General features: G+C 46.8%; 1 protein-coding gene across 5 annotated transcripts in view; it reads left to right on the forward strand.

Annotated features, from left to right (window-relative positions):
- LOC140428495 (disks large-associated protein 1-like) overlaps positions 1-25,932 on the forward strand; it is a 720,347-nt gene that overhangs the window by 688,896 nt on the left and 5,519 nt on the right. For all 5 annotated transcript variants that reach the window (XM_072515041.1, XM_072515040.1, XM_072515039.1 and 2 more), the window contains one exon: positions 11,160-11,307. In XM_072515041.1, the coding sequence (XP_072371142.1) occupies positions 11,160-11,307 (148 nt within the window). The remainder of the gene's footprint in view (positions 1-11,159; positions 11,308-25,932) is intronic.

Genomic DNA, 25,932 nt, shown 5'->3' on the forward strand with positions numbered 1-25,932 from the left:
CGTGGTCAGAGGCATAGGCACCCATGTTACGGAAGGCCACCTCCAGCGATTCAGCAAGCTGCACCGTTTCCCGGAGATCGAGTGTCTTCCTCTCTAGCAGGTGCTGGCGAACGCAGTGTGAGTCAATGCCGGCAACATAGGCGTCCTGGATCAGAAGTTCGGTGTGCTTAGTAGCCGACACCGCCTCGCAGTTGCAGGCCCCGCCGAGCACCGGCAAAACATGCAGAAAGTCTGCCAGCGACTCTCCAGGGCGCTGACGCCGCGTGGCAAGGAGGTGCCTGGCGAACAGTCCGTTAACCCGTTTCACATACCATCCTTTCAAGAGATTAATGGCTTTATCAAACGAAGCCGCGTCCCGGAAGATGAGAAAAATTTGCGTGCTCACCCGGGAGATGAGGACTCGCAGCTTGTGCTCCTCGGTGACGGCGACGGCGGCAGAATTGATGAAAGATTCTCGACAGCGTAGCCAGTGTGCGAAGGTGACATCGGTGTCAGCTGATTGGGCGTCTATCTGCAGGAGGTCCGGTTTGAGGCCCGGATCCATGTTAAACAGTTCTTTAATTTAATGTAAGTCAATTAAATTGATATAAGAACATAAGAACTAGGAGCAGGAGTAGGCCATCTGGCCCCTCGAGCCTGCTCCACCATTCAATGAGATCATGGCTGATCTTTTGTGGACTCAGCTCCACTTTCCGGCCCGAACACCATAACCCTTAATCCCTTTATTCTTCAAAAAACTATCTATCTTTATCTTAAAAACATTTAATGAAGGAGCCTCAACTGCTTCACTGGGCAAGGAATTCCATAGATTCACAACCCTTTGGGTGAAGAAGTTCCTCCTAAACTCAGTCCTAAATCTACTTCCCCTTATTTTGAGGCTATGCCCCCTAGTTCTGCTTTCACCCGCCAGTGAAAACAACCTGCCCGCATCTATCCTATCTATTCCCTTCACAATTTTACATGTTTCTATAAGATCCCCCCTCATCCTTCTAAATTCCAACGAGTACAGTCCCAGTCTACTCAACCTCTCCTCGTAATCCAACCCCTTCAGCTCTGGGATTAACCTAGTGAACCTCCCCTACACACGCTCCAGCGCCAGTACGTCCTTTCTCAGGTAAGGAGACCAAAACTGAACACAATACTCCAGATGTGGCCTCACTAACAACTTATACAATTGCAGCATAACCTCCCTAGTCTTAAACTCCATCCCTCTAGCAATGAAGGCCAACATTCCATTTGTCTTCTTAATCACCTGTTGCACCTGTAAACCAACTTTTTGCGACTCATGCACTAGCACACCCAGGTCTCTCTGCACAGCAGCATGTTTTAATATTTTATCATTTAAATAATAATCCCTTTTGCTGTTATTCCTACCAAAATGGATAACCTCACATTTGTCAACATTGTACTCCATCTGCCAGACCCTAGCCCATTCACTTAACCTATCCAAATCCCTCTGCAGACTTCCTGTATCCTCTGCAATTTTGCTTTACCACTCATCTTAGTGTCGTCTGCAAACCTGGACACATTGCCCTTGGTCCCCAACTCCAAATCATCTATGTAAATTGTGAACAATTGTGGGCCCAACACTGATCCCTGAGGGACACCACTAGCTACTGATTGCCAACCAGAGAAACACCCATTAATCCCCACTCTTTGCTTTCTATTAATTAACCAATCCTCTATCCATGCTACTACTTTACCCTTAATGCCATGGATCTTTATCTTATGCAGCAACCTTTTGTGTGGCACCTTGTCAAAGGCTTTCTGGAAATCCAGATATACCACATCCATTGGCCCCCCGTTAACTAGCGCACTGGTAATGTCCTGAAAATATTCCACTAAATTAGTTAGGCATGACCTGCCCTTTATGAACCCATGCTGCGCCTGCCCAATTGAAGAATTTCCATCCAGATGCCTCTCTATTTCTTCCTTGATGATAGATTCCAGCATCTTCCCTATTACCGAAGTTAAGCTCACTGGCCTATAATAACCCGCTTTCTGCCTACCTCCTTTTTTAAACAGTGGTGTCACGTTTGCTCATTTTCAATCCGCCGGGACCACTCCAGAGTAGTGAATTTTGGTAAATTATCACTAGTGCATTTGCAATTTCCCTAGCCATCTCTTTTAGCACTCTGGGATGCATTCCATCAGGTCCAGGAGACTTGTCTACCTTTAGCCCCATTAGCTTGCCCATCACTACCTCCTTGGTGATAACAATCCTCTCAAGGTCCTCACCTGTCATAGCCTCATTTCCATCAGTCACTGGCATGTTATTTGTGTCTCCCACTGTGAAGACCGACCCAAAAAACCTGTTCAGTTCGTCAGCCATTTCCTCATCTCCCATTATTAAATCTCCCTTCTCATCCTTTAAAGGACCAATATTTACCTTAGCCACTCTTTTTTTTGTTTTATATATTTGTAGAAACTTTTACTATCTGTTTTTATATTCTGAGCAAGTTTACTCTCATAATCTATCTTACTCTTCTTTATAGCTTTTTTAGTAGCTTTCTGTTGCCCCCTAAAGATTTCCCAGTCCTCTAGTCTCCCACTAATCTTTGCCACTTTGTATGTTTTTCCCTTCAATTTGATACTCTCCCTTATTTCCTTAGATAGCCACGGTCGATTTTCCCTCTTTCTACTGTCCTTCCTTTTTGTTGGTATAAACCTTTGCTGAGCACTGTGAAAAATCGCTTGGAAGGTTCTCCACTGTTCCCCAACTATTTCACCATAAAGTCTTTGCTCCCAGTCTACCTTAGCTAGTTCTTCTCTCATCCCATTGTAATCTCCTTTGTTTAAGTACAAAACACTAGTGCTTGATTTTACCTTCTCACCCTCCATCTGTATTTTAAATTCCACCATATTGTGATTTCTCCTTCCGAGAGGATCCCTAACTATGAGATCATTAATCAATCCTGCCTCATTACACAGGACCAGATCTAGGACCGCTTGTTCCCTCGTAGGTTCCATTACATACTGTTCTTGGAAACTATCGCGGATACATTCTATAAACTCCTCCTCAAGGCTGCCTTGACCGACCTGGTTAAACCAATCGACATGTAGATTAAAATCCCCCATGGTAACTGCTGTACCATTTCAACATGCATCAGTTATTTCTTTGTTTATTGCCTGCCCCATCATAATGTTACTATTTGGTGGCCTATGGACTACTCCTATCAGTGACTTTTTCGCCTCACTATTCCTGATTTCCACCCAAATGGATTCAACCTTATCCTCCATAGCACCGATGTCATCCCTTACTATTGCCCGGATTTCATCCTTAAATAACAGAGCTACACCACCTCCCTTACCATCCACTCTGTCCTTCCGAATAGTTTGATACCCTCGGATATTTAACTCCCAGTCGTGACCATCCTTTAACCATGTTTCAGTAATGGCCACTAAATCATAGTCATTCGCGATGATTTGCGCCATCAACTCATTTACCTTATTCCGAATACTACGAGCATTCAGGTAAAGTACACTTATGTTGGCTTTTATACCTCTGTTTTCAATCTTAACACCTCGATCAGTAGCCTCTCCAAAGTTATATTTCCTCTTAACTTTTCTCCAAATTTACCTTGTCGTTGAACCCATATCTTCATGTAACAACCTGCCGCGTCGTTTACCATTTATATTTTTACTTCCCGTTTTATTCCTTTTAGTATTACTGGGCCTGGTCACTGAGCTCCCCTCAGTCACTGTACCTTGTACTGTTGCCCTTTTTGATTTTTGACTATGGCTTCTCTGCCTTACACTTTCCCCCTTACTGCCTTTTGTTTCTGTCCCTGTTTTACTACCTTCTGACTTCCTACATCGGTTCCCATCCCCCCTGCCACATTAGTTTAAACCCTCCCCAACAGCTCTAGCAAACACCCCACTAGGACATCGGTTCCAGTCCTGCCCAGGTGCAGACCGTCCGGTTTGTACTGGTCCCACCTCCCCAGAACCGGTTCCAATGCCCCAGGAATTTGAATCCCTCCCTCTTGCACCATCTCTTGAGCCATGCATTCATCCTATCTATCATGACATTCCTACTCTGACTAGCTCGTGGCACTGGTAGCAATCCTGAGATTACTACCTTTGAGGTCCTACTTTTTAGTTTAACTCCTAACTCCCTGAATTCAGCTTGTAGGACCTCGTCCCGTTTTTTACCTATATCGTTGGTGCCTATGTGCACCACGACTGCTGGCTGTTCACCCTCCCCCCCCCCCCCCCCCCCCGAATGTCCTGCAGCCGCTCCGAGACATCCATGACCCTTGCACCAGGTAGGCAACATTCCATCCTGGAGTCTCGATTGCATCCGCAGACCTGCCTGTCTATTCCCCTTACGATTGAGTCCCCTATCACTATAGCCCTGCCATTCTTCTTCCTGCCATGCTGCGCAGCAGAGCCAGCCACGGTGCCATGAACCTGGCTGCTGCTGCCTTCCCCTGGTGAGCCATCTCCCTCAACAATATCCAAAGCAGTATATCTGTTTTGCAGGGAGATGACTGCCTTCCTACTCTTGCTCTGTCTTTTGGTCACCCATTTTCTATCTCCCTCAGTAACTTTCACCTGCGGTGTGACCAACTCACTAAACGTGGTATCCTCGACATCCTCAGCTTCACAGATGCTCCAAAGTGAGTCCATCCGCAGCTCCAGAGCCGTCAAGTGGTCTAGCAGAAGCTGAAACTGGACACACTTCTTCCATGTGAAGGAGCCAGGGGCAGTGGACGTGTACCTGAGCTCCCCCATCGCACACGAGGAGCGTGACACGGGTCTGGGATCTCCTGCCATGTCTTAAACCTTAGGTTAACTTATACAACAACAATTCCAAAAAATGAAAGATAAAATAAACAAATAAATTTGACAATGAAAAGAAAAACTACTTCCCAGTCACTTACCAGGGTTAAAAAGCACCTCCTCCCCACCCAGCTTCGAATTCCCAAACTCACTCTTTGCTGTCTCACTCTGGCTGTGTCTTCTCTGGTTCACTGGGAGAACTCACTGGGAGTGAGTCACAAGTTGCTCTTTTAAATTGGCCTGAGTTGACTCCCCCCAACCTGCTTTTAGATCAAAGTAGATTAAGGTGACTGACACTTAACTGCCAACCAGTTATGTGAGTGGGTGTGGCAGCCCTTGTTAACCTTCCTGCACAATTCTAGATATGCTATCAATTCTTGATATGCCATCAATTAAGACGGAAAACGCAGAGTGAATTAACTATGGCTTTAATTGACTTACAACAGAGCTGGCAGCGTGCCCCAGAATGCGGCAGTATGAGAGGTCGGCAGCCCTCCCAGGGTCTCCCAGGCCCTAGGGGGAGGAGCCACGGGCAGAGCCAAAACCGTACAACATGTAATATAGTGGCAATACTGTACAACACGTAATACTGTGACAGCACAATACAACACAGTGGTTTCACCACAGCCCTAACAAATTACAGTAACCAGCTCCCGGAAAAAGGCAATACTTGATCTTCTCAAGGTACAGAAATTCTATTAGATCCCCTAACCAGGCCGAAGCCTCAGGTGGCACCGGAAACCTCCACGCGAGCAAGACTCGCCTTCGGGCTATTAGCAAAGCGAAGGCTAAGACATCTGCCTGCGTCTCTGCCTGCAGCACCGGCGACACTCCAAAAATGGCCATGAACGGGCACGGCTCCAGCTCAACACCCAGAATCCCTGATATTGTTTCAAAAAATGTATCCTTGACTCCATTAATAAAGATTATTATTATTATTACTCACTTGGCCAGCAGATATATATTTTTTTTAATTCCCCTGTCCCTTTCAACACTTCTATCATCACTTCCATTCTTCACCAACCACCTACTTCCAAAGTTTATAACAGCCAGCTCAAAGGTTTTGTGTTTTGATGTTATGGGTAATCTGTTTACCATATTTTCATGTGATGTTTATTTTGTATTGGCATTTTGTTTGAGGTTGAACTGAAGCTCATTTCTAGTAAAGTTTATGTTGTCATAAACCCTTATATTCCAGTTCAATGAGGGATCATTTGTCGGTTTCCCATTTCACGCAGGATATCTGGCCTTCACTAACTTGCAAATCTAATCTGTAATTTTACAGCAATAATGATTGACTCATCTAAATCTAAGAGTTCCTGCAATTTAATTTCCTTCCCTGAAAACTAATTGCACTTGTTTCAACATGACTGTTGTCTGGTTCAGGCTTACGACCCTACCTGCTTTATTACACAATGTAAACTCTCACTTTCATTTCGGATTTGTGACGTTATTCCTCCGCCTCACACATTTTATCCATTACCTAGATACTTACAGAGCTTTACAAATTATTTCAAAAGCGCAGAACATTTCCATTAATCATGAGAGATTTAATTTCCCACAGAAGTAAAACATTAAGTTAATGAATGTAAAGTAAACTAGGATAGCTAAACCCATGATAGAATGCATTCTTCATGAGTACTGACTTGTGGAATCCAATCCCAGAGGTCATGTTCTGGGTTTCCCTTCATCCATTGTCCATTGGCCTAATTTGCAAGGCTGTTCTTAGGAGTAATCCTCTCACATCCATGAAGCACTGCTATGGGATCTGTTGACTTCCCTAAACATAACATTTGGCAGATCCATCCTCTCTGTGTGTGTTAAAGAGCTGCTACAAGGCAATCCTCCAGCTGAATCTCCTTCGTCCTTTCTACTCTTATCTGAATGGACAATGCTGAACAAAGAAGAAACATGAACCAAGTGAAAACCCCCAAAATCATTCTCCATCTACCACACTCACTCTTGTTCATCCCAATAGACCAGTGATTCCCAAACTTTAACATCCCATGAACCCCTCCCATGAAAATGCCATACCTTGCGAATTCCCTCCTAAAACTAAATATTTTCCAGGGAGTTTCTCCTTATATGAGTATAAACGATAAAAACAGTAACCTTGGAAATAAAAAAATCATTTTTGTGACACATTATTGCACACTATTAATAATTACATTATTTATTACATTATTAAATGTATTACATTATGAAAACAGCTGCGCTCTTCCACGATTTCACTTTCATAACCCATATAGTTTTGACTACGCCTAAAATTGTCATTAAATCGGAAGTTGAAACATATTGTTGGTTGCACTGTTGAGAAACGAGCAGTATTGTACCTTTAAGTATGTGCCCAATCCTGCTGGGTACCACTCTGCCACAAGAAGTGAGAAGGGGAGAAACCTGTCTGCCAGGTGTCCAGGCTGTTGACCACTTCCAAAAACACAGGGACACGATTATGTTAATATGCAAAGAGAATATTGACTCTGCCGGCTTGCAAATTTGAGGCAGTGCACGTCCTGGGAGATTTTCAGTTCTTAAATAAAGAAGCAGTATGCAGCAGGATTATTTCTGCAGCAAAGTACAATGACTGAAGGATAACTACCTGACACAAATTATATGCGATTTTCTACCGGCGAGAGAATCAGCACCCTACCATTCCGATGTACAGACATCTTCCCCCAGTTGCTCAATGATGCATCGAGGAACTGGGGGAGGATTCAGAGAAGGGAACCCAGAGAAGAGGTAAGCGCGCTGGGCCACAGAACCATGATCGAGGGTCTGAACTGGGGAAAACTTCAAACTCAGACGAGATTGGGAGGGGAAGGGTCTTGGGCCACAGAGGCAGTGTCTTTCTGTGACTCAGGGCCCTTCTCCTCCCCACTCCATCTCTAAATCCTGAAGTCTTCCTTCAGGATTTAGACAAGAAATCGAGAAGGGCCAAGGCCAGGGCCACAGGAGTCCGGGCTCTGGTCATTTGGTGGACACGAAACTGACAGCTGTCCTTTTCCTGTAAGTTTGGCACACAAACACTTCTGCTTCCGCCAATACTGGATTTTATTCCACAAATCCCCTGAAACATTTTGCGAACCCCAAAACCACAGTTTGGGAACCATGACAATAGACGGAAATAGGAATTTCTGTCAAAATCAAGATTCAAACTTATTTGAAATACTGCAGTAAAGATTAAAACACTGTGAGCCTGTACACTGGGGCGAGGGGAGGGGAGATGTAACTAAGGGCTATAGTGGCAAATGGACAAATTTAGAAAAGCTGTCCAATACACATTTTGTCTAGTTTTCCAATTCATTAACTTCATGGAAAGGAAAATTGAATGAGGCACCATTTTAAATTGTTGATAAATGTTAAAATTGCCCCTGCTGCCATCATTTTAGGGGGTGCATGAGCAATGAATCGCCTTTCAACAATATTACTCCTGACATCATGTCAGATATGTAGATCTTTGTCTTTGGACTCCTCAAGACCAATGGAACAAGTGATAGACTCTCATGCTTTGTGGGAATCTTTGTGCAAATCTCCATCCTAATTACAGTGTTCAGATTATACAGTGTGGTCAATGGGCAGCATATTCCACTTTGCAATAATTGAACTAGGCAGCCAGTTCGTGAACAAATCAACTTGAAGTGCGCTTGAAGTGCCAAGAGTTTGTTCCACAACAGCTATAGTCTGATTGTGGTGCAAACACAATTTTTAAATTTGTCCAGTTAAAACCTGGGAACTTTTTTCATGTAATCCATGAGTGGAATTTTCTCATTTTTTAGCAATATGTCAACTCAGCAGGAAATATCGGTCGAAGGTCACCAGCTGCACTGCCAGCCTTTTCTGCCATATCTTGTGACATCTGTATGAGCCCTCGCTGCCAGCATCCTTTGTTCCCAAGAAATCGAAGGGCACCCTGAAAAAATGGTAAAACTCATCACCCCGCGGACACGCAGAGCCGCTGATACCTCCCCCACTGTCCCCCCCCCCCCACCCGCCAGCACTGCCCGGGCAGTGCCCGTGGGCAGTGCCAGGGTACCTCCCAGACATGACCCTCTTCCTCCCGGGGGCTGTCCTTATCTGGGCACCCCCAGTGGGTGCTGTACGCCAGTTCCCCATTTTTATAAACCTGTTTTAAACCCCGTGACGTGAAGTCACGTCGCCGGGTAGGGACTTTCCTACATGGGGGTATGTTACAGCAGGGAGGCCTACAAATTATATTGAAACGTATGTAAATGAAGGTTCCCATCATTGCGTCACTGATTTGGGGGCTGGGACAATCGAACGGGGAACCCCGCCCTCAATTCTCCATCTGCTTGACAAAAAAAGAGGGTGGAAAATCCGCTCCTGTATGTGTCCCTTTGGGCATAATAATGCTTTTATGCATTTTAGTGCTTTACATGTGAACCCATTGATTGTAACACAACAGCATCATCATTTCATTATTATCTGTATGATACACAAAAAAAGTTCAAATGCACAAAATTCACAATAATAACGGGCTCGAATTTACTACGCACGTGGCCCCACACCCCACGGGAAATTTAGTGGCGACCGTGCCCACAATTCCACTGGCTGCTTTGCACCAATTTAATGCAGGGAGTAGCGGTCATTGCAGCAAGACGAGAAATCCACCCCTACCCCGGGGAGAAACCCCACCTTACAAAGCTGCAAGCAATCAGAAAAATCAGCAGCTCTGTAGTACAAGCAGCGCCAGGCAGGAATGGTGGCCACCCCTGAAACTAGCCAGTCCCAATGAAGAGGAGCTTGGACTCAAACATAAGTCTGACTTATCGCCAGGCTCTTGCAAGGGAGATGAGGGGCATGGGAGCCTCGCTGGAGGGGCCAGGATGAGGATAAAGGGGGGAGGGGATATAATCTTACCGTCTGGTCGCAAGAATGAATCCGAAAGAATCACTCGACAATCGGGTCAATTCCAGTCGTCGGTTTATTGAAGTTACACCAGTGGGAAGAGAGTCTCGGGGTGATCCAAATACTCCTCCACCAAACAAGGAAATTCATCAATATTTAGACCTTGTCAAAGAGTTACTCAGCCCATCCCGGCCGGACATAATGCAATCATAATGATTATAGATTACATCAATTGACCTTTTCGGATCAATGAAATTGATTACTGGACATCAGGGGACTGCATGATTGGCTCATGAACAACTAGGAAGGGTTACTCATGGTCTTGTGCCATCTTCCAGACCACCTTATGTGCCTTCCTTGGGTCTCACGCATACGTAGCTCCCTTATCTTAACCTTGATCAGGTTGGCATCCTCATCAGCATTCCACAAGAACATCTACCTGAGGGGAACCATTCTGCTGATTGTGCCTATGTGTGTATCTGTGTGAGGCAGCCCATATAAGGAATGTGGTCAAGCCGGTTAGCGAGATTCCTATGTTCCCTGATGGCATACAAACTGTTAGCTATGAATATTTACATTTTATACAGAAATACATGTGAGTTACATAATATTTATCACAGGTGCCTCTGCCCTGGGAAACTCACTTCAACAGCGTGCCTCCAATGGGCCCAAGGACCCAAAAAGGAGGTCCTACCTGCCACTGGCCCAGTAACAGCCTGCGCAGCTCAAGCTGCCAGGCTACTTGTGTGGCATGGACCTCCCCATTGATAAAAGACCGATGGGCAGGATGAAGATTTTAAGTAGCCATTAATTGACCACTTAAGGTCATTGATAGGCCAAAGGGCAGGATGGTCACCCACTGTATTTTATGAGCCTCCCCCCATCCCCTGCCTTCAAACCCTGCCAGCGGGGGCGTGTAAAATCCGTTTCGTTCAAAATGAGATGTACCACAGGCAATTGGTGTTTGTTTCTGTAGCTATACTGCATTTTACAAAAACATTAATTTCAGTTTTGAAGCATTTTTGCTCCACGATTTTGTGAAGCGGATGTGCTGTATGTTGCTTGAATTAGAATTTAAACATATGTTGCTAATGTTTGGGTGTTGAGTTAATTGTACAACCCTGAATATATACAAAATGACATAAACTGCACCTTCTGTGTGATCCTATGCATTCTAAATGCATCTGTTAGAATCAACATTTTGCAGTACTAAGTTGCCTAAAAGAACAATTTAAAAATTGTTTTTTGTTAAGTTCCAATGACAAACATACACTTAAACTCTATTGCTATAGATTAAAATGAAGAGGAGTAGGAAAGGATAAAGTTAACGAGAAATACCAACACAGAACGGTGGGTTCACTGGTCTGTTTCTGTATTTCTAAGCTGCTGTACATTCTATGTAATTCTTAAAATATTTCATTCTTAAAAAAAGATTTTAAAATGTGAATCAGCAGACTGAATTCAAAGATGTTTTAGTTAATAATCTTCAAATATTTCATATTGTACAGCCACAGCTACCTTGCATCAGTGAGTGAATCCATCCACAGGAGTCTTGATTGCCTGGATACCATGGAACTGAACTCACCCAGCTTTCATGGATGGAATGAGGACTACATGGGAAGCTCAGATACCCTCAAGTCCAACCCTATTAACCAGGTGTGTATAATTTTCATCTTTTGACATAAACAATGCCCTTTTGAAGCTGTCGTCAAATATCTTAAAACAAACAGAACCACAATCCCTCCATTAATGAGGAGCTGTGGCAACTGGGTATACCATCTACAAAATGCACTGCAACAACTCCACAAGATTCCTCCAGCAGCACCTTCCTAATCCACAAACACTACCATCTAGAAGGACAAGAGCAGCAGATACCTGGGAACACCACCACCTGGAGATTGCCCTTCAAGTCACTCATCATCCTGACTTGGAAATATATTGCCATTCCTTCAAAGAGCAAAGAAAAGTACAGCACAGGAAAAGGCCGTTCGGCCCTCCAAGCCTTGCCGACCATGCTGTCTAACCTAAAATCTTCTACACTTCCGGGCCCGTAACCCTCTATTCCCATCCAATTCATGTATTTGTCAAGATGCCCCTTAAATGTCACTAACGTACCTACTTCCATCACCACCTCCGGCAGCGAGTTCTAGGCGCATACTACTCTCTGTGTAAAAAAACTTCCCTCACACATCTCCTCTAAACTTTGTCCCTCCCACCTTAAACCTATGCGCCCTAGTAATTGACTCTTCCACCATGGGAAAAAGCTTCTGGCAATCCACTCTGTCTATGCCCCTCATAATTTTGTAGATTTCTATCAGTTCGCCCCTCAACCTCCATCTTTCCAGTGAGAACAAACCGCGTTTATCCATCCTCTCCTCATAGCTAATGCCTTCATACCAGGCAACATCCTGGTAAACCGCTTCTGTACCCTCACCAAAGCCTCCACATCCTTCTGGTAGCGTGGCGACCAGAATTGAACACCATATTCACTCTGTCAAAATCCTGGAACTCCCTCCCTAACAGCACCATGGGTATACCTACACCTCAGATGAGTATATTAGATGGGTACAGCTGCTGTATAGGGCCCCGATGGCGAGCGTGGTCACAAATGGACGGGGGTCTGCGTATTTTCGGCTCCATAGAGGGACGAGGCAGGGATGTCCTCTGTCTCCATTATTGTTTGCACTGGCGATTGAGCCCCTGGCAATAGCATTGAGGGGTTCCAGGAAGTGGAGGGAGTACTCAGGGGAGAGAGGAACACCGGTATCTCTTTACCGCGGACGATTTATTGGTGTATGTGGCAGACCCGGCAGAGGGGATGCCAGAGATAATGCGGATACTTGGGGAGTTTGGAGAATTTTCAGGATATAAGCTGAACATGGGGAAAAGTGAGCTGTTTGTGTGCATCCAGGGGAGCAGAGCAGAGAAATAGAGGACTTACCGTTGAGGAAGGTAACAAGGGACTTTTGCTACTTGGGAATCCAGATAGCCAAGAATTGGGGTACATTGCATAGGGTTAAGCTTAACGCGGTTGGTGGAACAGATGGAGGAGGACTTCAAGAGATGGGACATGGTATCCCTGTCATTGGCAGGGAGGGTACAAGCGGTTAAAATGGTGGTCCCTCCCGAGATTCCTCTTTGTGTTTCAGTGCCTCCCGGTGGTGATCACGAGGCTTTTTTCAAAAGGATTGAGAAGAGTATCATGAGTTTTGTGTGGGCCGGGAAGACCCCGAGAGTGAGGAAGGGATTTCTGCAGCGTAGTAGGGATAGGGGGGGGCTGGCGCTACCGAGCCTGAGTGAGTACTACTGGGCCGCCAACATCTCAATGGTATGTAAGTGGATGGAGAAGAGAGGAGCGGCGTGGAAGAGATTGGAGAAGGCGTCCTGTAGGGGGACTTGCCTACAAGCCATGGTGACGGCGCCGTTGCCGTTCTCACCGAAGAAATACACCACAAGCCCGGTGGTGGTGGCTACTCTGAAAATTTGGGGGCAATGGAGACGGCATAGGGGAAAGACGGGAGCCTCGGTGTGGTCCCCGATAAGAAATAATCATAGGTTTGCTCCGGGGAGAATGGATGGGGGATTTGGAATATGGCAAAGAGCAGGAGTAACACAATTGAGAGATCTGTTTGTAGATGGGACGTTTGCAAGTCTGGGAGCGCTATCGAAAAATATGGGTTGCCCCAAGGGAATGCATTCCGGTGTATGCAACTGAGCGCTTTTACGAGGCAACAGGTGAGGGAATTCCCGCAGCTCCCGACGCAGGAGGTGCAGGACAGAGTGATCTCAAAGACATGGGTGGGGGACGGTAAGGTGTCAGACATATATAGGGAGATGAGAGACGAGGGGGAGATTATGGTAGACGAGCTGAAAGGGAAATGGGAAGAAGAGCTGGGGAGGAGATTGAGGAGGGGCTGTGGGCTGATGCCCTAAGTAGGGTAAAGTCATCGTCCTCGTGTGCCAGGCTAAACCTGATACAATTTAGGTGTTACACAGGGCACATATGACTGGATACGGCTTAGCAAATTTTTTGGAGTAGAGGATAGGTGTGCGAGATGCTCGAAAGCCCAGCGAATCACACCCACATGTTCTGGTCATGTCCGGCACTACAGGGGTTTTGGGTGGGGTGACAAAGGTGCTTTCGAAGGTAGTGGGGGTCCGGGTCGAACCAAGCTGGGGGTTGGCTATATTTGGGGTTGCAGAAGAGCCGGGAGTGCAGGAGGCGAGAGAGGCTGATGTTTTGGCCTTTGCGTCCCTAGTAGCCCGGCGCAGGATACTGTTGATGTGGAAGGAAGCCAAGCCCCCGGGTGTGGAGACCTGGATAAATGACATGGCAGGGTTTATAAAGCTGGAACGGATCAAGTTCGTCCTAAGGGGATCGCTCAAGGGTTCACCAGGCGGTGGCAACCGTTCGTCGAATACCTCACAGAAAGATAGAGGGAATGGAAAAGAAGAAGACAGCAGCAGCAGCCCGGGGGGGTGGGGGGGGGGGGGGGGGGGGGGGGGGGGGGGGGGGGGGGGAGGGGGGGGAGGAGCCAGAGGGATTCTCAGGGATGTTAATATATAAGTATAATATGTATAGGTTGTTGTTATAGATAATTGTATATTGGACTGTTTAAAACATATTTTTGGAGAATATTTATCTGGGACAAAGGCAGTTTGCCATTTAGTTTTGTTTTTGTTTTTGTTTATATATTATTTATTTCTTGTTTATAAAACTGGCCATTGTTATTTTATATTGTTATATTACTGTGTAAAGGATACACAATGTACTGTGATGATGGGTGGCCAAAAATTTTCGATAAAATATTTTTTAAAAATACCTACACCTCAGAGACTGCAGCAGTTCAAGAAGGCAGCGTAACACCACCATCTCAAGGGACACCAGAGATGGGCAATAAGTGCTAGCCTAGCCAGCGACGCCTATATTGCATTAAAAATTGAATTAAAAAACCAGAAATAATCAACTGATTTTCCAGTTAATTATTGAAGTATTCTGGAAATCTCCTGTGACATTGTTCACACTGACTCAGAGGATATGCTGTGGCAAAGATGTGGAGGTCAGAGAACAAAGAGCATCTTTGTTCAATAAAATTAATAAGTAATGTGCTTTGCAGCCAGTGTTTTTTGATTGGGTCTTGAAAATTAGGTGAATAATGTTTTTCTTATTTATTGTAGATATATATTACATAGGTATTGTGATAATGGGTGAATGACATGGTTACTTAAATAAATCGGTATTTAGCATAGTTAAGTATTTTATGTTCAGACTTCTGTTCAAATCATCCCTTCAACCCTGATAATGAACACCATTTGTTTTTCATACAAACAAGTAAAAGAATGCCGGACACCAAACCAAAATATAGCACAATGCATGAAGATCATTTGAAATTTGGCTGTTTAAAATTATATTGGCCCTGCCTTCAAAATTGTGATCTAAATTGTATTTTCAAGAAAATTACTTCAGGAAAATTTTGAAGCTTTCATGTTTTATGTTATCGTTTTATGAAACAAAACAAATTGCAGTTACTTCTACTGCCTTGAACCGAGGCATTTTACAACATAATAACTTTATTCTTAAGTTCTCAAGTATTATTATATTATTATTTTATTCTGACAGTCTGCAAGCTCTGGTGCATTTTTCGAATAGCCTCCCGTGTAGTCATGGGGGTGCTTGATTGAATACTGTAGTAAGGTATTTACTCTGCATCTAATCTGTGCTGTCCTGGCCTCATAACACTAAATGAGGCACTGTGGAGGGGACCTTTACTTATTGTTCAGATGTGGTTGTTTGATGGGACAGTGCAGAGTACTCTTATTTGCAATTAAACTGTGCTTGACCTGAGCTGAGAGTGGCCTGGTTGAGTAATGTGTAGTGATCACAAGCCTGGAGGTAGAACTTTAGAAAATCTAATGTGAGAGCAGATTAATGTATCTATTATTAAATATACAGAATGAATGCAATTAGTAACTGTTGAAAAAATATTACCATAATGGATTAAAAAGTGATTCTGGTGTGGGGTGGTGGGAGGAGTGGTGACATTTTAACCTGCCAGGGAAATGAGTGATGGTGTGTGGGAGCTTATAGAAGTCAAAAATGCATTGGGAAGCTGTCCTGACCCTACCAGTCTGACCCCCACCCCCCCAAACCCTTCCACAGACCCCCCCCCCCCCTCACTTCGGACTGACTCCCTCCTCCAGTCCAAACCCCCTCCTGGTTTAACCTGATCCCCCCCCCCCCACCCCCACCCCCTCCGCACTCAGGTCTGACCTCCCGTCTGGTCTACCACCATCCTCCCCCCCGCCCCCCCCGCCCACCCCCCCATCCCCGGTCTGACTTGACCACCCCCCACCCCCGTCTGAAATATACCCCTCTTCCCCCTCCTTTGGTCCGACTTTTCCCCCTGGACCGAACCCCCCCCCCCCCTCCGGCCACCCAACCCCGGCCTGATCCTTCCCCTGCCCCCCAGTCCAATGCAATGTCTCCCCACCCCCCACTCTCCCCCCACCCGCCCCCCTTCCAGTCCACCGAACCCACCCCAACCCCAAACTCCTGGTCTGACCCAAGCCACCCCCCCCCTCCCCGGTCTGATCCTCTCCCTGCTCCCCAGACTGACATGCCCCCTCCCCCCCCCTCCCCATCCCCACCCCCCCCCCCCACCCCACCCCCCGGGCACCCGGATGGACCCAACCATCCCTCCCAGTCTGACCTGAATCGACCAATTATTTTTCTTTTTCTAATTAAGGAGCAATTAGCATGGCCAATCCTCCTAACTAGCACATCTTTGGGTTGTGAGGGTTAAACCCACGATACAAGGGGAGAATGTGCAAACCCCACATGAACAGTGACCCAGGGGCAGGATTCGAACCCGGGTCCTCAGCGCCGTCGTCCAGTGCTAACCTCTGCGCCACATGTCGCCCCAGTCCAACTTTATTACAATGAAAACAGTAAGTTTTCTTATTTCTCTTCCAATATCATAGGTTTCCTTTTTAACCTGAGGCAAGTTTCTCCTTAATATCTTCAACTAGACTTTCTTTGCCTTGCCCACCTGTGGATTTCTCATTTCTCCAGTTTCTATCCTGCACAGATTGAAATTGATATTGAAATGAAAACCAGACCTTGATTTCTGAGCTAATCAAAATTATCTGTTATTCTGCTGCCAGTCTAGCAGTTTTAACCATGTGCTCTTCATATCCGTTCTCATTACTGCGGGAAGTGAACCTTTAAATTCCTCCAAAATAATTGTTTCCCTAAGAACATCATGGGAGGGATTCTCCGACCACCCGGCGGGGTCGGCGTGAATTCCGCTCCGACGCCGGCTGCCAAATTCTCCGGTGCCGGCTTTCGGGCGGGGTTCACGCCGCGCCGGTCGGGGCCATTGGCAGCGGGCCCCCCGGCAATTCTCCGGGCCCCAATGGGCCGAGCAGCCGCCCATTTTCGGCCAGTCCCGCCGGCGTGAATTGGACATGGTCCATCACGGCGGGATCTGGCTGATAGACCATCTACCAGAGTCCTCAGGGGTGCGTGGGAAGATCCGGCCCCAGGGGGGGGGGGCATGGTGGCCTTGCCCGCAAACGCGGCCCACCGATCTGCGGGCGGGCCTGTGCCATGGGGGCACTCTTTCCCTCCGTGCCGGCCTCTGTAGGGCTTCGCCATGGCCGGCGGGAGAAAGAAAGCATGCGCGGGACCACAACGGCCCTTCTCTGCCGGTTGGCGCAGCGCCAACCCCTCCGGCGCCGGCCTAGCCCCCAGAAGTGCAGAGGATTCCGCAACTTCCGTGTGGCCCGACGCCGGAGTGGTTCCCGCCGTTCTTGGAACCGGCGTCGGGCCATCGCACCAAGTGCGGGAGAATCCCGCCCCATATGTTTGGTCTATCCATCCATCAAAATTATGTTGTTTAATTCTTTCAAATTCTATATCTGTCTAAACTTCTGTATGCAGGCTTCTGACACCAGTTCATCTGCACTTAAAACAGCTTTTCTCACTTCATCATAATCCCTCGATACCTCCTCTGATAGTGATGCAAACACTCCACTAGTTCTACCCACCAACTTTGTTTGAACCAACAATGATTCTATGATTCTATGAATACCCACATGATCTTTGGCCCATTCAATTGTTTAGCAACTTTCTCATAGGAGACTTTTTTTAAAAGAGTTATGCTTCTTTCTCATTGGCAGTGCTTGAATGTATTTAAACATATCCCCCACGAAGCTTCTGACCAGGTGGTGTTAATCCTTCCTCTAGACTTCCTCAGCTTCTGCCTTTAACTCCAACATTTTATGTTGATGTTCTCTTTTTCTTTCCAAGTCCCTCTCCTTCTTCCGATTTTGTAAAGTTCAAATTCTCACTCTGTACACTTTTCCATTGTCTCTCTTTCTCTCTTTCTTTGCTTTGCCTCTGCTATAGCCATTCTCTCATTTACTTGCATTTCTAATTTCTTCAGTTATATTTCTTTCTGTTTATCTTTTTCCCACATTTCTAATTGTTTCATTTCTAATTGAATTCTAACTCATTCTAATGATTCTGGCTGTGTCTCCAGCAGATTTAAATGCTGAGCTATTACTTGTATTATCTCCACCTTCCTCACCCCTTCAGGTAAAAGTCAACTGCAGCTTGACTGCTAAATCTAAAAGCTTTGTTTTAACCACCATTTGTAAACCAACCAGGGTGACCTCTTCCACAACCCTGAAATTGCTTGCAACGGAAAGAGCCATTTCCCAAGTCATTCACTTTTTAAACTGCAACACCTGAAACAATGCAGAAGTCCCTCATACACTCACTGTCGTTAGATTCAATAATCCCAAGGCGGACTAAAAATTATGGGCCAGATTCTCCGTTTCAGAGACTAATGAGTGTTAACGCCGGGACTGAATTGGTGGAATTCTACCACCACGAAAGTGATGTCAATCCCGGAGCAGTTCATGATCCGTTAATGGGCTAGCACCGGCGCCAGGTGGAATTCAAGCAATTCCAATGACAAACAGTGTCCGATTTGATGGGGTCTGGATTGACACTCGAGAGGCTGACAAGCTGCAGCCGAATAACGCACTCCACTCTCCACAGGCACTCATCCCAGCCAACAAGATGGCAGCACGAAGAGCGGTGCCCCATTTCACAGATGCTGAGCTGGAGACCCTGCTGGACGCCATGGAGGATGGGCGGGCCACCCTGTTCCCCGGGGTGGGCAAGAGGCTGCCACCTTCCACCGTACACCGGGCCTAGGCAAAGGTGGCAGAGGTCGTGAGCACTGTGGGCCCCACCGCAAGGACAGCCAGCAGTGCCGAAAGAAGCTGCATACCTCCTGAGGACGGCTAGGGAGAGTAGGCAGCACCATGTCCTGGTACCACCCTCTGTCCCACACACCCGTATCCCCCTCCCCCAATCCGGAGTGCAATCGCACTCCACCCACCAGCAGTCTGCTCGCACCCCACGCTGCACCACTTGCCAGCACCCATACCGCCTGCCATGGCTGGGTGCTTGGCCACAAAGGACACCAGCTGCCCACCCCCTATGTTGCACGCGTCCGACTGCCTAACATTTTGCACTTTCTCCCGCCCCCTTCCCCCCCCATCGGAGAAGGCGGCACATAACCGCAGGGAGAGAGAGAAGACTGGGGGAGGATTGCCAGACCTGCGACCCCTCACTGTTGCGGAGCAGCAGGCATGGACCTAGTCGGTGGGCCCAGAGAGAGAGGGCAATCGCCGAGGCGGAGGTCGGCATAGGACAAGCAAGTGAGCCCCCACTGAGTTGCAGTGACCCTATGGCACTTTAGTGAAGAGGGTCCTGGGGCACTGTCTGATGCGCACTAGATACATGCAGCGGTATAGCAGGTGCAGGTAGGAACCCCCGAAGGGGCAAACGATAGGAGGGCGGCCTGACCCCCAGGGACTAGCTGCCGTCAAGACAGGTCTCGGGTTTCTGGAAATGGCAGTCCCATCAATGCTGGAGATGCAGACAAAGAGCCGGAGACCATGTGAGGGGTTGTCTGTAACCATTCAGCACCTGCAGGTGCAGTTGAAGGAGTCCAATGGCTGCAGGGACAGGAGGCGGTGCCGACCATGCCTGGTTGATGTCCACTGGGTTTTGGAGCCTCGGAGGGCCCTCCCAAAGACTGCCCCATCAGCACAGGGGCAGAATCAGCTATCAGGATTCCCATTTTCCATCTTCGCTCTCATGGTCTGCTTGCACTTCCCTGTTAGTCAAGAACTGGAGTGCACTTTGTTGCACTTCAGTGAGGCACTGAATTACCATGATGAGGCTTTCCTCCATCCCACTTAAACTGACAGACTGACTGCGCAGGCCATTCATCAGGGACAGTATGATGCACCAAGGAGATGGTCACTCTTTCCATGGAGGCAGACATCAGTGAAAAAGGCTGTGACATCATGCCGCTCACGGTGGAGACGGACGTTTTCAATCTCTCTCCAATCATGTGCTGTGCCACTGGAAATGCCAATGGAACTTCACACAATTTCTGCTGCTGCTGCTAAAGAATAGTCCCCTTTGCCAGTGATTCCCCCAATAGATGATTTAGCTCAGTGGAGGGCTGGTTTAGCTCAGTGGGCTAGACAGCTGGTTTGTAACGCAGAACAAGGCCAGCAGCGCGGGTTCAATTCCCGTACCAGCTTACCCGAACAGGCGCCAGAATGTGGCGACTAGGGGCTTTTCACAGTAACTTCATACTTGTGACAATGAAAGATTATTATTTTATTACTATCATTAAGACCCACCTACACTCAGCTGAGCAGAGCTCGAAGGTCCTCTTCCCTCTGATAGGGAATCTTCACTGCAGGCCTTGTCTCCAACACCTGCTTCTGTTCACTTGTGACGCGTGGTTCACCATGTGACAACTCAGTTACCTGCCTGGAGGCCCCACCAAGGTTTGAGTATCTGAGCTGGTGGAGGATGCGTGTGACTGTGTTTCCTTCGAGAGCGTGACCTCCTCTGAGGATTCTTTGTCCTCTTCCACCAAAGCTCCGGGTGATGCTTGAAGGACCTGTGGGAGATGCAAGACATCAATTAGAACTGACAAGGTGAAGGGATTCAACGTTAACAAATCAAAATGCAGATCATCATATTTCAATGGCTGCTGAAATCAAATCAACAGGAATGAGTGTTGAGTGCCTTGTGGCTGTCATATTTAATTCTGTCACCAAGTATAGAAACATAGAAAATTGGAGCAGGAGCCATTCAGCCCTTCGAGCCTGCTTCACCATTCATTATGATCATGGCTGATCATCAAGTTCAATACCCTGATCCTGCCTTGCCCCCATATCCCTTGATCCCTTTAGCCCCAAGAGCTATATCTAATTCCTTCCTGAAATTACTCAACGTTTTGGCCTCAACTATCTTCTATGGTGGCGAATTCCACAGATTCACCACTCTCTGAGTGAAGAAATTTCTCCTCAGCTGAGTCCTAAAAGGTTTACCCCTTATCCTCAAACTATGAACCCTAGTTCTGGATTCACTCGCCATCGGGAACACTCTTTCTGAATCTACCCTGTCTAATCCTGTTAGAATTTTGGAAGTTTCTATGAGATCCCCTTTCACTCGTCTGAACTCCAATGAATATAATCCTAACCGACTTCAAAGGACAGTCCCGCCATCCAGGAATCAGCCTGGTAAACCTTCGCTGCACTCCCTCCATAGCAAGAACATCCTTCCTCAGAAAAGGTCACAAAAGCTGCACACAGTACTCCAAGTATAGCCTCACCAATACCCTATACAATTGCAGTGAAACATCTCTATTCCTATACTGTGGGGCAGCACGGTAGCACAGTGGTTAGCACAGTTGCTTCGCAGCTCCAGGGTACCAGGTTCAATTCCCGGCTTGGGTCACTGTCTGTGCGGAGTCTGCACGTTCTCCTCGTGTCTGTGTGGGTTTCCTCTGGGTGCTCTGGTTTCCTCCCACAGTCCAAAGATGTGCAGGTTAGATGGATTGGCCATGCTAAATTGCCCTCAGTGTCCAAAAAGGTGAGGTGGGGTTACTGGCTTACGGGGATAGGGTGGGGGCATGGGCTTAAGTAAGGTGCTCTTTCCAAGAGCTGGTGCAGACTCAATGGGCCCAATGGCCTCCTTCAGCACTAAATTCTATGATTCTATGATACTCAAATCCTCTCACTATGAAGGCCAACATACCATGTGCCTTCTTTACTGCCTGCCGTATCTGCGCACTTAATTTCATCGACTGATGCACAAGGACACCAAGCTCTCACTGAGTATCCACCTCTCCCAATTTACACCCATTCAAATAATAATCTGCCTTCCTATTTTTGCTCCAAAAGCAGATAACCTCACATTTATCCACATTATACTGCACCTGCTATGCTTGTGCCCACTCACTCAGCCTGTTCAAATTCTGCTGAAGCATCTCTTCATTCTCCTTACAGCTCACCCTCCCACCCAACTTTGTATCATCTGCAAATTTGGAGATAATACATTTAGTTCCCTCGTCCTAATCACTAATATATAATGTGAACAGATGGATCCCAGCACAGATCCCTGCGGTACCCCACTAGTCACTGCCTGCCAATCAGAAAATGACCCATTTATTCCAAATCTTTGCTTCCTGTCTGCTGACCAGCTTACTATCACCTTCAAGACACTACCCGTAATTCCATGTGCTTTAACGTTACATAGTAACCTGCTATGTGAGATCTTGTGAAAAGCCTTTAATAAATCTCATCCACTGGTTCTTCTTGGTCAACTCTAACAGTTATATCTTCAAATATTCGAGTAGATTTGTCAAGCATGATTTCCCTTTCGTAAGTCCATGCTGACTTTGTCTGATTACACCACTGCTTTCCAAATGCTGCGCTATGAAATCCTTGATAATGGACTCCAGCAACTTCCCTACTGCCACGTTAGGCACACTGGTCTATAGTTAAATGTTTTCTTTATACCTCCCTTTTTGAATAGTGGGGTCGTATTAGCTACCCTCCAATCTGTAGGAACCATTCCAGAGTCGAAAACATTTTGGAAAATGACCAACAATGGATCCACTATTTCTAGGGCCACTTCCTCAAGTGCTCTGGAATGAAGATTATCAGGCCCTGGAGATTTGTCCACCTTCAATTCTAGTAATTTCCCCAAAACCATTTCTTTACTAATACTAATTTCTTCAGCTCCTCACTAAAACTTGTGTTTCTCAGAACACTAAAGCTCTGTCTTCCTTTGTGAAGACAGAGGCAAAGTACGAATTTAGTTCCTCAACCATTTATTTGTTTCCTGTTATAAATTCCCCTGTTTCTGACCGTCTTTTACTCTTTATGTACCTATAGAAACTTTACAGAGTTTTTATTTTCCCCACTAGTTTACTTTCAAATTGTACTTTTCCCTTCTTAAGAAATCCCTTGGTCTGCCTTTGCTGAATTTTAAGCTGTTCCCAATCCTCAGGTCTATTGCTTTTTCTTGCAAATTTGTATGCCTCTTCTTTGAATCTAATACTATCTCTAATTTCCCTTGTAAGCCATGGTTTGGCCACAGATCCCTTTCTACTCTTGCGCCAAGTAGGAATAAACAACTTTTAAAGTTAATCTATTCATTCCTTGAATGCCTGCCATTGTCTGTCCGCTGACCTTCCTTTCTGTAATATTTCCCAGGCCATCATAGCCAGCTCATGCCTCATATCATCATAGTTACCTTTATTGAAGTTCAGGGCCCTGGGGCGAAATTCTCCGGTATCGGCGCGATGTCCGCCAACCGGCGCCAAAAATGGCGCAAATCAGTCGGGCATCGTGCCGCCCCAAAGGTGTGGAATCCTCCGCACCTTGGGGGGCCCAGCCCCAACCTTGAGGGGCTAGGCCCACGCCGGACTAATTTCCGCCCCGCCAGCTGGCGGAAAAGGCCTTTGTTGCCCCGCCAGCTGGCGCTGAAATGACATCTCCGGGCGGCGCATGCGCGGGAGCGTTAGTGGCCGCTCACGGCATCCCCGCGCATGCGCTGTGCAGGGAGTCTCTTCCGCCTCCGCCATGGTGGAGACCTTGGCTAAGGCGGAAGGAAAAGAGTGCCCCCACGGCACAGGCCCGCCCGCGGATCGGTGGGCCCCAATCGCGGGTCAGGCCACCGTGGGGGCACCCCCCGGGGCCAGATCGCCCCGTGCCCCCCCCAGGACCCCGGAGCCCGCCCGCGCCGTCTTGTCCCGTCGGTAAAAGAGGTGGTTTAATCCACGCCGGCATGACAGGCATCCTAGGAGCGGGACTTCGGTCCATCCGGGCCGGAGAATCGCGGGGGGGGGGGGGGGGCCGCCAACCGGCGCGGCGCGATTCCCGCCCCCGTCGAACCTCCGGTGCCGGAGAATTTGGCAACCGGCGGGGACGGGATTTGCGCCAGCCCCTGGCGATTCTCCGACCCGGCGGGGGGTCGTAGAATCTCGCCCCTGGTCTCAGAATCAACTATCTTACAATTCACCTTGATAAAGAATTCTACTATATTATGGTTACTCGTTCCCAAGGTATTCTCTCCTAACTAGATTACCAACTAATCCTTTCTCATTGCACAATACCTAGTCCAAGATGGCCTGTTCCCTTGTTAGTTCCTGAACATTCTGGTCCAGAAAACCATCCCGTATACACTCCAGAAATTCCTCTTCTATTGTACTGTGACTAATTTGACTCAGCCAATCTATATGCAGATTAAAGTCACCCATAATCACAGATGTTCCTTTATCACATGCATCTCTGATTTCCAGTCTAATGCTATTCCCAACATTACCACTTCAGTTTTGTGGTCTGTTAACCATCCCTACAAATGTTTTTTGCCCTTTGATGTTTCATAGCTCAACCCAGACAGCTTCCACATCATCTGTACTAATATCTTTCCTCAATATTGTATCAATATTTTCTTTCGTCAACAACGCAACTCCAACACCTTTTCCTTTCTGTCTGTCCTTCCTAAAAAATGAATAGCCCTCAATATTTAATTCTTATCCTTGGTCACCTTGGAGCCGTGTCTCCGTAATCCCAGCTGTATCATATCCCTTTACGTCTATCTGCGCAACTAATTCATCCATTTTATTTTGAATGCTCTGTGCATTCAGGTACTTAACCTTAAGGCTCGTCCTTTTAATGTTCCTTGTCGCGCCCCTACTATTTTTTACAGTGTTATTATCTGAAACCGGCCCTTGATTTCTCTGGCTATCACTTTTTTATTCTCCTTTCTGACTTTTTTTCTTGTTCTTGATTACCCCTGCTCTGAATCATACATAGGTTCCCATCTGGGAAACTCTCCTCCATCTGGGTATCTGGGAAACCCTCCTCCAATGGCCATGCATTCCGAAACTCAGCTTATCCCCAGTGTTTCATCCTCCACAGCAGCCAAGACTGAAAGGTCAGCCAGGTTCTTTCCCCCAATGTTCTGTGTTCTTTCTCTCCCCCCGATGTTCCGCGTTCTCTGCTCCTGCAAGAAGAGAAAGCCGTGAGTTGTGAGTCTGAGAAATGGAATGACAACATTTGTGGAGTGTGTCTAAGAGGGATAGGTATGAGACAGCAATAAGCTGAGAAAATGTGTTGATGGTGGCCATTCATATGGGGATGTGAGGAGGTGCCTCCAGAGAGAGGACTGGTTGGATCTTTCTTGAGGAATACTGTGTAGGAAAAGACTGAGAAGTCAGACATTGGAGGTTATTACATTCCAGAGAACAAGGTGATGAAGGGTAGAACTGGACCCAATCTTTACACACTTTTTTAAGCATTTATCTACAGAAATACAGATTACAAATATGTATCTCCTAACTCACCCACCATGGTTTTAGTCTGGTCCTAATTATACTATTTTGGGGTTAAACTGATTAAACTAAGTTAAACAAACTGAAGGTCAACTGTTCCTATTATACCCACCACCTACATACAATTAAATGCAATTAATATGCAATTAACAGGGGTGGCACCTAAAAGTGGTACGCCACTCACCTTCCTGCCCTGAGGAAATCATCGATCTTCTTGCAGCATTGGATCTATGCGCGAGGGATCACACACCTCCTCAGCCACCGAATGGTCCCCAGCTTCAAGAAACCGTCCACCCCCTAACTTGGACAGGGAGTCTGTCTCTATGTCAATTAAGGGGCACCTTTGTGAAAATCCCAGAAAAGTGAATGTTTCCCCATGATGGCAGGTTTGGGGCTCAGAAACAGTCCCGACTCCTTTGTACAGCCGCCCAAATGGAGAATTCATACTCCAATTGAACTGTGTCTCAGCCATTTCCAGGAGCTTCAATTGACTCACATTGAAGCTCTAAGTACCCCTTAAATGGCAAATGATGGACAGGGTCCACATTGGGAG

This window comes from Scyliorhinus torazame, chromosome 8, assembly GCF_047496885.1.
Source record: "Scyliorhinus torazame isolate Kashiwa2021f chromosome 8, sScyTor2.1, whole genome shotgun sequence".
Lineage (NCBI taxonomy): Eukaryota > Metazoa > Chordata > Chondrichthyes > Carcharhiniformes > Scyliorhinidae > Scyliorhinus > Scyliorhinus torazame.